This window comes from Tachyglossus aculeatus, chromosome 2, assembly GCF_015852505.1.
Source record: "Tachyglossus aculeatus isolate mTacAcu1 chromosome 2, mTacAcu1.pri, whole genome shotgun sequence".
Lineage (NCBI taxonomy): Eukaryota > Metazoa > Chordata > Mammalia > Monotremata > Tachyglossidae > Tachyglossus > Tachyglossus aculeatus.
Window position 1 is genome coordinate 54,695,843 of NC_052067.1, and position 15,395 is coordinate 54,711,237.

The following is a 15,395-nucleotide window of genomic DNA, read 5'->3' on the forward strand; positions in this document are numbered from 1 at the left end:
CATTCGGCGGACGCCTTTGGCGGTTCCTCGGCCGGCGAACGTGGAAACCGCTGTTGGCAAGAACCTGGATCGGAACCCAGGTCTCCTCTTAACCCTAAATCCTGAGCTTTTCACTCGAGAAAGAGCGGGGCTCAAATGGATAAATGTGAAAGCTCCCTCGGGGCAGCAGGGACTCCACCTCTTATTTAATTATACCCTCCAGTGCCGTGCTCGTTGGTGCACATTAAATATTGATAGACTCCTTCCCCTCCCCACAGCACCTGTATATATGTATATACATATATGTGTGTATATATGTATATGCATATGTGTGTGTATATATATGTTTTAGACTGTGAGCCCACTGTTGGGTAGGGACTGTCTCTATATGTTGCCAATTTGTACTTCCCAAGCGCTTAGTACAGTGCTCTGCACATAGTAAGTGCTCAATAAATACGATTGATGATGATGATATATGTATATACATGTGTATGTATATGCATATGTGTGTATATGTATATGCATATGTGTGTGTGCATATATACACACATATATATGTATTTACATATGTGTGTATATGTATGTGTGTGTGCATATATACATATGTGTGTGCATATGCACACATATATGTGTATTTGTATAAGCACACATATATATGCACATATGTATATGCACAAATATATATGTGTATATGTACATGCATATATGTGTATATGTGAATGCATATGTGTGTATATGTATGTACATGTGTGTGTACGCATGTATCTGCATGTGTATAGGCGTAAATCTGTATGTGTATATGCATATGTGTGTGTATGTGTATATGCGCATATATATGTATATGCATATATCTGTATGTGTGTGTGCATATATATGTATATATATGTATATGATTGATGAGGATGATGATGCATATATATGTATATATGTTTGTACATATTTATTACTCTATTTTACTTGTACATATTTATTCTATTTATTTTATTTTGTTAATATGTCTTGTTGTCTGTCTCCCCCTTCCAGACCGTGATCCCGCCGTTGGGTAGGGACCGTCTCTATATGTTGCCAATTTGGACTTCTCAAGCGCTTAGTACAGTGCTCCGCACACCGTAAGCGCTCATTAAATATGATGGAATGAATGAATGAATGAAAAATACACACAGTGTACAAAGGAAAGAAAAACAGCTCTATGCAGCACAGAGCTAGCTTGCTGAGTGCTCTTATTACTCTATTTTATTTGTACATAGTTATTCTATGCATTTTATTTTGTTAATATGTTTGTTTTGTTGTCCATCTCCCCCTTCTAGACAGTGAGCCCGCTATTGGGTAGGGACCATCTCTAGATGTTGCCAACTTGTACTTCCCAAGCGCTTAGTACAGTGCTCCGCACACCATAAGCGCTCATTAAATATGATTGAATGAATGAATGAATGAAAAATACACACAGTGTACAAAGGAAAGAAAAACAGCTCTATGCAGCACAGAGCTAGCTCGCTGAGTGCTCTTATTACTCTATTTTATTTGTACATATTTATTCTATTTATTTTATTTTGTTAATATGTCTTGTTGTCCGTCTCCCTCTTCCAGACTGTGAGCCCGCCGTTGGGTAGGGACCGTCTCTAGATGCTGCCAACTTGTACTTCCCAAGCGCTTAGTACAGTGCTCCGCACACCATAAGCGCTCATTAAATATGAATGAATGAACAAAAAATACACACAATGTACAGACAAAGGAAAGAAAAACAGCTCTATGCAGCACAGAGCTAGCTCACTGAGTGCTCTTACTACTCTATTTTATTTGTGCATATTTATTCTGTGTATTTTATTTTGTTAATACGTTTGTTTTGTCATCTGTCTCCCCCTTCTAGACTGTGAGCCCACCGTTGGGTAGGGACCATCTCTATATGTTGCCAACTTGTACTTCCCAAGCGCTTAGTGCAGTGCTCCACACACCGTAAGCGCTCAATAAATACGATTGAATGAATGAAGAAGGGTTTCGGGATCGCCGTGTATACTTTAGTGCTACGGCGACTTTCAGGGCCGCAGAGTGGGGCGGTGGAAAAATAATCGGGAGATGCTTATTTGGGCTCCCAAGCCGTCCAAGAGGGCAGAGTGGAAAAGAAATGCCACACTTTATTTCGTAAAACAGGTCTTTTCTAAGCCCGAGAAAATCATTTTAGTCCAACACATGGGACCCTTGATTTACATTCCACTCCTCTGGAAAGCAGTTCCACTGGAAACAGATGTATTACTCTATTTATTTTACTTGTACGTATTTACTACTCTATTTTATTGATGATGTGCCTATAGCTCTAATTCTGTTTATTCTGACGGTTTTGACACCTGTCTACATGTTTTGTCGTCTGTCTCCCCCTTCTAGACTGGGAGCCCGTTTTTGGGTAGGGACCGTCTCTATCTGTTGCTGACTTGTACTTCCCAAGCGCTTAGTACAGTGCTCTGCGCGCAGTAAGCGCTCAATAAATGCGATTGAATGAGTGGAAACCCGCAGCACTTACGTACGTGTCCGTCATGTATTTATTCCTATTAATGTCCGTCTGCCCCTCTAGACGGTAAGTTCGTGTGGGCAGGGAATGGGTCTGTTTGCCGCTGTGTACTGTACTCTCCAAGGCGTTTATTACAGTGGCAAGCGCTGAATGAATGTGATTGAATGAATGAATGAAACGGTCTTAGTTTATGAACGTTTACAAGTCCACTTTTATGGAGTCTTTTGGTGGGGTGTGTCCGACAAACCTACAAATATTGTAGGCCCTGAGTGCTAATTCTTCAGCCAGCCTCTGTGAATGTCAGCTCCAAATCCCTGTTTGTTATCTTTTTTTGTACGTATTTATTACTCTATTTATTTTACTTGTACATATCTATTCTATTCATTTTATTTTGTTCGTATGTTTGGTTTTGTTCTCCGTCTCCCCCTTTTAGACTGTGAGCCCACTGTTGGGTAGGGACCGTCCCTATATGTTGCCAACTTGTACTTCCCAAGCGCTTACTACAGTGCTCTGCACACAGTAAGCGCTCAAATACGATTGATGATGATAAATACGATTGATTGATAGTTTTTTTTTTTAGGTTCCTTCAATGGCGCCCTGTCGACTGTGCCCGTCCACGAGCTGGGTTCCACTGCTATCAAAGAAGTCCTAAAGAGGGCCCGCATCAGCCCCGATGAGGTGTCCGAAGTCATATTTGGACACGTTTTGGCAGCAGGTACTTTTATAAATGGATCTGGGAATATCTTAGAGACCCGAGCGGTAGCAAGGAAAAATAATAATAATAATGATGGCATTTATTAAGCGCATACTGTGTGCAAAGCCCAAATGAATCTACAGGTGGGAAGTGAAAGAAAAGCCAAGTAACATCCTTGCCCAACCCTAAATGGGTGATTCCCGTAATCGAGTTGGACGTTTTCGCGTCCCAAGGTGGCCACAGCCTTCTGGTTTGATTTGAATAATAATAATAATAATAAGGAAAAATGAATCTACAGGTGGGAAGTGACAGGAAAGCCACGTAACATCCTTGCCCAGCCCTAACCGGGTGATTCCCGTAATCGAGTCGGACGTTTTCGCGTCCCAAGGTGGCCACAGCCTTCTGGTTTCATTAGAATAATAATAATAATAAGAATAATGAAAAATGAATCTACAGGTGGGAAGTGACAGGAAAGCCAAGTAACATCCTTGCCCAACCCTAACCGGGTGATTCCCGTAATCGAGTCGGACGTTTTCGCGTCCCAAGGTGGCCACAGCCTTCTGGTTTGATTAGAATAATAATAATAATAATAAGGAAAAATGAATCTACAGGTGGGAAGTGAAAGAAAAGCCAAGTAACATCCTTGCCCAACCCTAACCGGGTGATTCCCGTAATCGAGTCGGACGTTTTCGCGTCCCAAGGTGGCCACAGCCTTCTGGTTTGATTATAATAATAATAATAATAATAATGATAATGAAAAATGAATCTACAGGTGGGAAGTGAAAGAAAAGCCAAGTAACATCCTTGCCCAACCCTAACTGGGTAATTCCTGTAATTGAGTTGGACGTTTTTGCGTCCCAAGGTGGCCACAGCCTTCTGGTTTGATTTGAATAATAATAATAATAATAATAATAATGAAAAATGAATCTACAGGTGGGAAGTGACAGGAAAGCCAAGTAACATCCTTGCCCAACCCTAACCGGGTGATTCCCGTAATCAAGTCGGACGTTTTCGCGTCCCAAGGTGGCCACAGCCTTCTGGTTTCATTAGAATAATAATAATAATAATAATAATAAGGAAAAATGAATCTACAGGTGGGAAGTGACAGGAAAGCCAAGTAACATCCTTGCCCAACCCTAACTGGGTGATTCCCATAATCGAGTCGGACGTTTTCGCGTCCCAAGGTGGCCACAGCCTTCTGGTTTGATTTGAATAATAATAATAAGGAAAAATGAATCTACAGGTGGGAAGTGACAGGAAAGCCAAGTAACATCCTTGCCCAACCCTAACCGGGTGATTCCCGTAATCGAGTCGGACGTTTTCGCGTCCCAAGGTGGCCACAGCCTTCTGGTTTGATTAGAATAATAATAATAATAATAAGGAAAAATCAATCTACAGGTGGGAAGTGACAGGAAAGCCAAGTAACATCCTTGCCCAACCCTAACCGGGTGATTCCTGTAATCAAGTCGGACGTTTTCGCGTCCCAAGGTGGCCACACCCTTCTGGTTTGATTAGAATAATAATAATAATAATAATAATAATAATAATAATAATGAAAAATGAATCTACAAGTGGGAAGTGAAAGAAAAGCCAAGTAACATCCTTGCCCAACCCTAACCGGGTAATTCCTGTATTTGAGTTGGACGTTTTCGCGTCCCAAGGTGGCCACACCCTTCTGGTTTGATTTGAATAATAATAATAATAATAATAATAATGAAAAATGAATCTACAGGTGGGAAGTGATGGGAAAACCAAGTAACATCCTTGCCCAACCCTAACCCGGTGATTCCTGTAATCGAGTCGGACGTTTTCGTGTCCCAAGGTGCAGCCTTCTGGTTTGATTAGAATAATAATAATAATAAGGAAAAATGAATCTACAGGTAGGAAGTGAAAGAAAAGCCAAGTAATATCTTTGCCCAACCCTAACCGGGTGATTCCTGTAACCGAGCCAGACGTTTTCACGTCCCAAGGTGGCCACAGCCTTCTGGTTTGATTAGAATAATAATAATGGCATTTGTTAAGCTCTTACTGTGTGCGGGGCACTGTTCTAAGCACTGGCTAAGATACTGTGCTCGGTTATATGACGTCTTTTTTTTTATTATTCATTCATTCACTCATTCAATCGTATTGAGCGCTTACTGTGTGCAGAGCACTGTACTAAGCGCTTGGGAAGTACAAGTTGGCAACATAGAGAGACGGTCCCTACCCAACAATGGGCTCACAGTATGTACTGAGCGCTTACTAAGCGCTTGGGAGAGTAAAAGAACAGTCAACAGGCACATCCCCCTTCATTCATTCATTCATTCATTCAATCGTGTTTATTGAGCGCTTACTGTATGCAGAGCACTGTACTAAGCACTTGGGAGAGTAAAAGAGAAGAGTCAACAGACACAGCACCATTCATTCATTCAATCGTATTTATTGAGCACTTTCTTTGCGCAGAGCAGTGTACTAAGTGCTTGGGAGAGTAAAAGAGAACAGTCAACAGGCACATCCCTCTTCATTCATTCATTCATTCAATCGTATTTATTGAGAGCTTACTGTGTGCAGAGCACTGGACTAAGTGCTTCGGAGAGCAAAAGAGAACAGTCAACAGACACATCCCCCTTCATTCATTCAGTCGTGTTTATTGAGCGCTTACTGTGTGCAGAGCACTGGGCGAAGCACTTGGGAGAGTAAAAGAGAACAGTCAACAGACACATCCCCCTTCATTCATTCAATCGTATTTATTGAGCGCTTACTGTGCGCAGAGCAGTGTACTAAGCGCTTGGGAGAGTAAAAGAGAACAGTCAACAGACATATCCCCATTCATTCATTCATTCAATCATATTTATTGAGCGCTTACTGTGTGCAGAGCACTGGACTAAGTGCTTGGGAGAGTAAAAGAGAACCGTCAACAGACACATCCCCCTTCATTCATTCATTCAATCATATTTATTGAGCGCTTACTGTGTGCAGAGCACTGGACTAAGTGCTTGGGAGAGTAAAAGAGAACCGTCAACAGACACATCCCCCTTCATTCATTCAATCATATTTATTGAGCGCTTACTGTGTGCAGAGCACTGGACTAAGTGCTTGGGAGAGTAAAAGAGAACAGTCAACAGACACATCCCCCTTCATTCATTCATTCAGTCGTGTTTATTGAGTGCTTACTGTGTGCAGAGCACTGGGCAAAGCACTTGGGAGAGTAAAAGAGAACAGTCAACAGACACATCCCCCTTCATTCATTCATTCATTCATTCAATCGTATTTATTGAGCGCTTACTGTGCGCAGAGCAGTGTACTAAGCGCTTGGGAGAGTAAAAGAGAACAGTCAACAGACATATCCCCATTCATTCATTCATTCAATCATATTTATTGAGCGCTTACTTTGTGCAGAGCACTGGACTAAGTGCTTGGGAGAGTAAAAGAGAACCATCAACAGACACATCCCCCTTCATTCATTCATTCAATCATATTGAGCGCTTACTGTGTGCAGAGCACTGGACTAAGTGCTTGGGAGAGTAAAAGAGAACCGTCAACAGACACATCCCCCTTCATTCATTCATTCAATCATATTTATTGAGCGCTTACTGTGTGCAGAGCACTGGACTAAGTGCTTGGGAGAGTAAAAGAGAACAGTCAACAGACACATCCCCCTTCATTCATCCATTCAATCATGTTTATTGAGCGCTTACTGTGTGCAGAGCACTGTACTAAGCGCTTGGGAGAGTAAAGGAGAAGAGTCAACAGATACATCATTCATTCATTCAATCGTGTTTATTGAGTGCTTACTGTGCGCAGAGCACTGTACTAAGCGCTTGGGAGAGTAAAAGAGAACAGTCAACAGACACATCCCCATTCATTCATTCATTCATTCAATCGTAATTATTGAGTGCTTACTGTGCGCAGAGCACTGTACTAAGCGCTTTGAAGAGTAAAAGAGAAGAGTCAACAGACACATCCCCCTTCATTCATTCATTCAATCGTGTTTATTGAGCTCTTACTGTGCACAGAGCACTGTACTAAGCGCTTGGGAGAGTAAAAGAGTCAACAGACACATTCCCCCTTCATTCATTCATTCAGTTGTGTTTATTGAGCGCTTACTCTGTGCAGAGCACTGTACTAAGCGCTTGGGAGAGTAAAAGAGAAGAGTCAACAGACACATTGCCCTTCATTCATTCATTCATTCATTCAGTTGTAATTATTGAGCGCTTACTGTGTGCAGAGCACTGTACTAAGCGCTTGGGAGAGTAAAAGAGAAGAGTCAACAGACACATCCCCATTCATTCATTCATTCAGTCGTATTTATTGAGCGCTTATTGTGTGCAGAGCACTGTAGTAAGCTCTAGGGAGAGTAAAAGAGAAGAGTCAACAGACACATCCCCCTTCATTCATTCATTCAATCGTGTTTATTGAGCGCTTACTGTGCAGAGCAGTGTTCTAAGCGCTTGGGAGAGTAAAAGAAAAGGGTCAACAGACACATCCCCATTCATTCATTCATTCAGTCGTATTTATTGAGCGCTTACTGTGTGCAGAGCACTGTAGTAAGCGCTAGGGAGAGTAAAAGAGAAGAGTCAACAGACACATCCGCCTTCATTCAATTGTAATTATTGAGCGCTTACTGTGTGCAGAGCACTGTACTAAGCACTTGGGAGAGTAAAAGGACAGTCAGCAGACACATCCCCCTTCATTCATTCATTCATTCAGTCGTGTTTATTGAGCGCTTACTGTGCGCAGAGCACTGTACTAAGCTCTTGGGAGAGTAAAAGAGAAGAGTCAACAGACACATCCTCCTTCATTCATTCATTCATTCAATCGAATTTATTGAGTACTTATTGTGTGCAGAGCACTGTACTAAGCGCTTGGGAGAGTAAAAGAGGATGGTAAGCAGACACATCCCCCTTCATTCATTCAATCGTGTTTATTGAGCGCTTACTGTGCGCAGAGCACTGTACTAAGCGCTTGGGAGAGTAAAAGAGGAGTCAACAGACACATCCCCCTTCATTCATTCATTCATTCAATCGTATTTATTGAGTGCTTATTGTGTGCAGAGCACTGTACTAAGCGCTTGGAAGAGTAAAAGAGAAGAGTCAACAGACACATCCCCCTTCATTCATTCATTCATTCAGTCGTGTTTATTGAGCGCTTACTGTGCGCAGAGCACTGTACTAAGCACTTGGGCAGCACATTGGGGGCCGTGGGCGTGGGGCGCCCCGTGCGTCTCTCGGGCCGAGAGGGGGGAGGAGGCGGTCCGTGTCCGGCGTGTCCGGCGTGTCCACGTGTCCGGCGTGTCCGCGTGTCCCCGCAGGCTGCGGCCAGAACCCGGCGCGGCAGGCCAGCGTGGCGGCCGGCCTGCCCTACGCCGTGCCCGCCTGGACCTGCCAGATGATCTGCGGGTCGGGCCTCAAGGCCGTGTGCCTCGGGGCCCAGGCCCTGGCCCTGGGAGACGCCAGCGTCGTGGTGGCCGGAGGCATGGAGAACATGAGCAAGGTGACGGCTGCCTGGCATTCATTCACTCATTCATTCATTCATTCGTTCGATCGTATTAACTGAGCGCCTACTGGACTGGACTAAGCACTTGGGAAGAACAAGCTGGCATCATCATAGAGAGACGGTCCCTCCCCGACGCCGGGCTCACTCTTCCCCCCGACTCCTCATTCATTCCATCCTCTTTAGTCCCCATTTCACAGGTGAGGGAACTGAGGCTCAGTTCATTCGATCATATTTATTAAGCGCATACTGTGTGCAGAGCACTGGACTAAGCGCTTGGGAAGGACAAGTTGGCAACCTATAGAGACGGTCCCTACCCAATAATGGACTCCCAGTCTAGAAGAGGGAGAGCAGTCCCCATTTCACGTTTTATCCCCATTTCACAGGTGAGGGAACTGAGGCCCAGAGAAGTCATTCATTTCATTCAATGGTATTTATTGAGCACTTACTGTGTGCAGAGCACTGGACTAAGCACTTGGGAAGTACAAGTTGGCAACATAGAGAGACGGTCCCTACCCGACGGCGGGCTCACTCTTCCCCCCGACTCCTCATTCATTCCATCGTCTTTAGTCCCCATTTCACATTTTATCCCCATTTCACAGGTGAGGGAACTGAGGCCCAGAGAAGTCACTCAGTTCATTCAATCATATTTATTAAGTGCTTACTGTGTGCAAAGCACTGGACTAAGCACTTGGGAAGGACAAGTTGGCAACATATAGAGATGGTCCCTACCCGACGGCGGGCTCACTCTTCCCCCCGACTCCTCATTCATTCCATCCTCTTTAGTCCCCATTTCACATTTTATCCCCATTTCACAGATGAAGGAACTGAGGCCCAGAGAAGTCACTCAGTTTATTCAATCATATTTATTAAGCACTTACCGTGTGCAGAGCACTGGACTAAGCGCTTGGGAAGGACAAGTTGGCAACATAGAGAGACGGTCCCTACCCGACGGCGGGCTCACTCTTCCCCCCGACTCCTCATTCATTCCATCGTCTTTAGTCCCCATTTCACATTTTATCCCCATTTCACGGGTGAGGGAACTGAGGCCCAGAGAAGTCATTCAGTTCATTCAATCATATCTATTAAGCGCTTACTGTGGTGCAGAGCACTGGACTAAGCGCTTGGGAAGGACAAGTTGGCATCGTAGAGAGACGGTCCCTACCCAACAACGGGCTCACAGTCTAGAAGGGGGAGAACAGTCTCCATTTCACATTTTATCCCTATTTCACAGATGAGGGAACTGAGGCCCGGAGAAGTCATTCATTTCATTCAATGGTATTTAATCAATCAATCGTATTTATTGAGCGCTTACTGTGTGCAGAGCACTGGACTAAGCACTTGGGAAGTACAAGTTGGCAACATAGAGAGACGGTCCCTACCCGACGGCGGGCTCACTCTTCCCCCCGACTCCTCATTCATTCCATCCTCTTTAGTCCCCATTTCACATTTTATCCCCATTTCACAGATGAAGGAACTGAGGCCCAGAGAAGTCACTCAGTTTATTCAATCATATTTATTAAGCACTTACCGTGTGCAGAGCACTGGACTAAGCGCTTGGGAAGGACAAGTTGGCAACATACAGAGACGGTCCCTACCCGACGGCGGGCTCACTCTTCCCCCCGACTCCTCATTCATTCCATCGTCTTTAGTCCCCATTTCACATTTTATCCCCATTTCACGGGTGAGGGAACTGAGGCCCAGAGAAGTCACTCAGTTCATTCAATCATATTTATTAAGTGCTTACTGTGTGCAAAGCACTGGACTAAGCACTTGGGAAGGACAAGTTGGCAACATATAGAGACGGTCCCTACCCGACGGCGGGCTCACTCTTCCCCCCGACTCCTCATTCATTCCATCCTCTTTAGTCCCCATTTCACATTTTATCCCCATTTCACAGGTGAGGGAACTGAGGCCCAGAGAAGTCACTCAGTTCATTCAATCATATTTATTAAGTGCTTACTGTGTGCAAAGCACTGGACTAAGCACTTGGGAAGGACAAGTTGGCAACATAGAGAGACGGTCCCTACCCGACGGCGGGCTCACTCTTCCCCCCGACTCCTCATTCATTCCATCGTCTTTAGTCCCCATTTCACATTTTATCCCCATTTCACGGGTGAGGGAACTGAGGCCCAGAGAAGTCATTCAGTTCATTCAATCATATCTATTAAGCGCTTACTGTGGTGCAGAGCACTGGACTAAGCGCTTGGGAAGGACAAGTTGGCATCGTAGAGAGACGGTCCCTACCCAACAACGGGCTCACAGTCTAGAAGGGGGAGAACAGTCTCCATTTCACATTTTATCCCTATTTCACAGATGAGGGAACTGAGGCCCGGAGAAGTCATTCATTTCATTCAATGGTATTTAATCAATCAATCGTATTTATTGAGCGCTTACTGTGTGCAGAGCACTGGACTAAGCGCTTGGGAAGGACAAGTTGGCATCATAGAGAGACAGTCCCTACCCGATGGCGGGCTCACTCTTCCCCCCGACTCCTCATTCATTCCATCCTCTTTAGTCCCCATTTCACAGATAATAATAATAATGGTGGCATTTGTTTGATGAGGGAACTGAGGCCCAGAGAAGTCACTCAGTTCATTCAATCATATTTATTAAGCGCTTACTGCGTGCAAAGCACTGGACTAAGCACTTGGGAAGGACAAGTTGGCAACATATAGAGACAGTCCCTACCCAATAAGGGGCTCACAGTCTAGAAGAGGGAGAACAGTCCCCATTTCACGTTTTATCCCCATTTCACAGGTGAGGGAACTGAGGCCCAGAGAAGTCATTCATTTCATTCAATGGTATTTAATCAATCAATCATATTTATTGAGCGCTTACTGTGTGCAGAGCACTGGACTAAGCGCTTGGGAAGGACAAGTTGGAAACATAGAGAGATGGTCCCTACCCAACGGCGGGCTCACTCTTCCCCCTGACTCCTCATTCATTCCATCCTCTTTAGTCCCCATTTCACAGATGTGGGAACTGAGGCCCAGAGAAGTCACTCAGTTCATTCAATCATATTTATTAAGCGCTTACCGTGTGCAGAGCACTGGACTAAGCGCTTGAGAAGTACACGTTGGCAACATATAGAGATGGTCCCTACCCAACAATGGGCTCATCTGTAAATTGGGGGCTAATACTGTGAGTCCCATGTGGGACATAGAATAATAATAATAATAATAATAGTAATAATAATAATAATTCGCCACTCCCGGCTGGCCGTCCCTCTTGCTGTTAGTGGGGAGGGCATCTGAACTGATGTATTAATAGTATTTCTCGAGTGCTTTCTGTGTGTAGAGCAATCGGTCATCAGAGGGATTGAGTGCTTACCGCACGCAGAGCACTGTACTGAGCGCCGGGAAGAGCGCAATAGGACAGAGTCAGCAGTCGCGTCCCCTGCCCAAAACGAGCTTACGGTCTGGGGGGGCAGACGGACGTTAATATGAATAATCAGTGGTTTGTGTCGAGCGCCTGCCGTGTGCTGAGCACTGTACTGGACGCTTGGGAAAAACACCCCCAGCCCCGAGGAACGTTTGGGAGTCTTCCCGACTCCCCTGCCGACTCCCCAACTTCTCGCTCCTAGGCTCCTCACTTGGTCCACATGAGAGTCGGCGTGAAGATGGGGGAGACGCCTCTAAGAGACAGCGTCCTCTGTGATGGCCTCACCGACGCCTTCTGCAACTACCACATGGGAGTGACGGGTAAGTCGACCTGGGGAGACGCCGCCCGAATAACCGAATTCATTCATTCATTCATTCAATCGTATTTACTGAGCGCTTACTGCGCGCAGAGCACTGTACTAAGCGCTTGGGAAGTCCAAGTCGGCAACATATAGAGACGGTCCCCACCCAACGGCGGGCTCGCAGTCTAGAAGACCGAATAAAAGCGGCTGGCCCGGGTGTGGAGAAAGCATTGCCCTAAGGAGGACGGCTTAGGTGGGGTGAATAATAATAATAAAAAATAATAAAGGTACTCATTAAGCGCTTGTCATCATGTGCCAAGCACTCTTCTAAGCGCTGGGGTAGATACAAGTTCATAATAATAATAATGGCACTTATTAAGCGCTTACTATGTGCAAAGCACTGTTCTAAGCGCCGGCGTAGATACGAGTTCATAGTAATAATGATGGCATTTATTAAGCTCTCCCAAGTGCCTAGTACACTGTTCTGCACTGAGTAAGCGCTGAGTACATACTGTGAGCCGACCATTGGGTAGGGACCATCCAGCTTGTACTTCCCAAGCGCTTAGTCCAGTGCTCTGCACACAGCAAGTGCTCAATCAATACGATTGAATGAATGAATGAATGGGGATGTGTCTGTTGACTGTTCTCTTTTACTCTCCCAAGCGCTTAGTACGCTGCTCTGCACTGAGTAATCGCTCAGTATACACTGTGAGCCCACCGTTGGGTAAGGACCATCTCTCTATGTTACCACTTAGTACAGTGCTCTGCACACAGTGAGCGCTCAATAAATACGATTGAATGAATGAATGGGGATGTGTCTGTCGACTGTTCTCTTTTTACTCTCCCAAGCGCTTAGTACACTGCTCTGCACTGAGTAAGCGCTCAGTACACACTGTGAGCCCACCGTTGTGTAGGGACCGTCTATGTTGCCACTTAGTACAGTGCTCTGCACACAGTGAGTGCTCAATAAATACGATTGAATGAATGAATGGGGATGTGTCTGTTGACTGTTCTCTTTTACTCTCCCAAGCGCTTAGTACACTGCTCTGCACTGAGTAAGCACTCAGTACACACTGTGAGCCCACCGTTGGGTAGGGACCGTCTCTCTATGTTGCCAACTTGTCCTTCCCAAGCGCTTAGTCCAGTGCTCTGCACACAGTGAGCGCTCAATCAATACGATTGAATGACTGAATGGGGATGTGTCTGTTGACTGTTCTCTTTTTACTCTCCCAAGCGCTTAGTACAGTGCTCTGCGCACAGTGAGCTCTCAATCAATATGATTGAATGAATGAATGAATGGGGATGTGTCTATTGACTGTTTTCTTTTACCCTCCCAAGCGCTGAGTACACTGCTCTGCACTAAGCGCTCAGTGCATCATCATCATCATCATCATCAATCGTATTTATTGAGCGCTTACTATGTGCAGAGCACTGTACTAAGCGCTTGGGAAGTACAAATTGGCAACATATAGAGACAGTCCCTACCCAACAGTGGGCTCACAGTCTAAAAGGGGGAACACACTGTGAGCCCACCGTTGGGTAGGGACCGTCCAGCTTGTCCTTCCCAAGCGCTTAGTCCAGTGCTCTGCACACAGTGAGCGCTCAATAAATACGACCGAACGAATAAATGAGGCCCAGCGAGGGGGCCGGCGGCGGAGGGTGCGGGCTGGAGAAGGAGAGAAGGGAGGTGAGGTTATGCTGCCGACTCGTCCTTCCCAAGCGCTTAGTCCAGTGCCCTGCGCACAGTAAGCGCTCAGTAAATACGATCGATCGATTGATTGTGAGGTCTGTCAGGGCTCCATTCTGCGTTTTTATTTCCTCAGCCGAAAACGTGGCCCAGAAATGGCAAATCACCAGAGAGGAGCAAGACCGGCTCGCCGTGGAATCCCAGAACCGGACGGAGGCCGCCCAGAAAGCCGGATATTTTGACAAAGAAATCGTCCCTACTCTGGTGACGGCCAGGAAAGGTGGGCAGAGGGGCTCGGTTGCAGTATTTTAACTCGTCTGGGACTCTATCTATACGGATATATGCTTGTACATAGAATAATAATAATAATGGCATCTAATAAGCGCTTACTGTGTGCAACTAGTGCGTTTACTTGTACATCTTTACTCTATTTTATTTTGTTGATATCATAATAATAGTGGCATTGATTAAGCGCTTACTATGTGCAAGTAGTACGTTTACTTGTACATCTTTACTCTATTTTATTTTGTTAATATAATATAATAATAATGGCACTGATTAAGCGCTTACTATGTGCAAGTAGTACGTTTACTTGTACATCTTTACTCTATTTTATTTTGTTAATATAATAATGATAATGATGGCATTGATTAAGCGCTTACTATGTGCAAGTAGTACGTTTACTTGTACATCTTTACTCTATTTTTATTTTGTTAATATAATAAGAATAATGGCATCTAATAAGCGCTTACTATGTGCAACTAGTGCATTTACTTGTACATCTTTACTCTATTTTATTTTGTTAATATAACAATAATAATAATGATAATGGCATTTATTAAGCGCTTACTATGTGCAAGTAGTACGTTTACTTGTACATCTTTACTCTATTTTATTTTGTTAATATAATATAATAATAATGGCATTGATTAAGCACTTACTGTGTGCAAGTAGTACGTTTACTTGTCCATCTTTATTTTGTTAATATAATAATAATAATAATAATAATGGCATTGATTAAGCACTTACTATGTGCAAGGAGTACGTTTACTTGTACATCTTTACTCTATTTTTATTCTGTTAATATAATAGTAATAATGGCATTGATTAAGTGCTTACTGTGTGCAAGTAGTACGTTTACTTGGACATCTTTATTTTATTTCGTTAAGATAATAATAATGGCATTTATTAAGAGCTTACTAATGATAATAATGGCATTGATTAAGCGCTTACTATGTGCAAGTAGTACGTTTACTTGTACATCTTTACTCTATTTTATTTGGTTAATATCATAATAATAATGGCATTGATTAAGCACTTACTAATAATAATGATGGCATTGATTAAGCACTTACTATGTGCAAGTAGTACGTTT

The 15,395-nt window shown here is 44.2% G+C and overlaps 1 protein-coding gene across 2 annotated transcripts in view; it reads left to right on the forward strand.

The window, feature by feature from the left end:
* ACAT2 (acetyl-CoA acetyltransferase 2) overlaps nt 1-15,395 on the forward strand; it is a 42,268-nt gene that overhangs the window by 12,137 nt on the left and 14,736 nt on the right. For both annotated transcript variants that reach the window (XM_038766283.1, XM_038766292.1), the window contains 4 exons: nt 3,063-3,197; nt 8,467-8,648; nt 12,235-12,352; nt 14,157-14,300. In XM_038766283.1, coding sequence (XP_038622211.1) covers nt 3,063-3,197; nt 8,467-8,648; nt 12,235-12,352; nt 14,157-14,300 — 579 coding nt within the window. The remainder of the gene's footprint in view (nt 1-3,062; nt 3,198-8,466; nt 8,649-12,234; nt 12,353-14,156; nt 14,301-15,395) is intronic.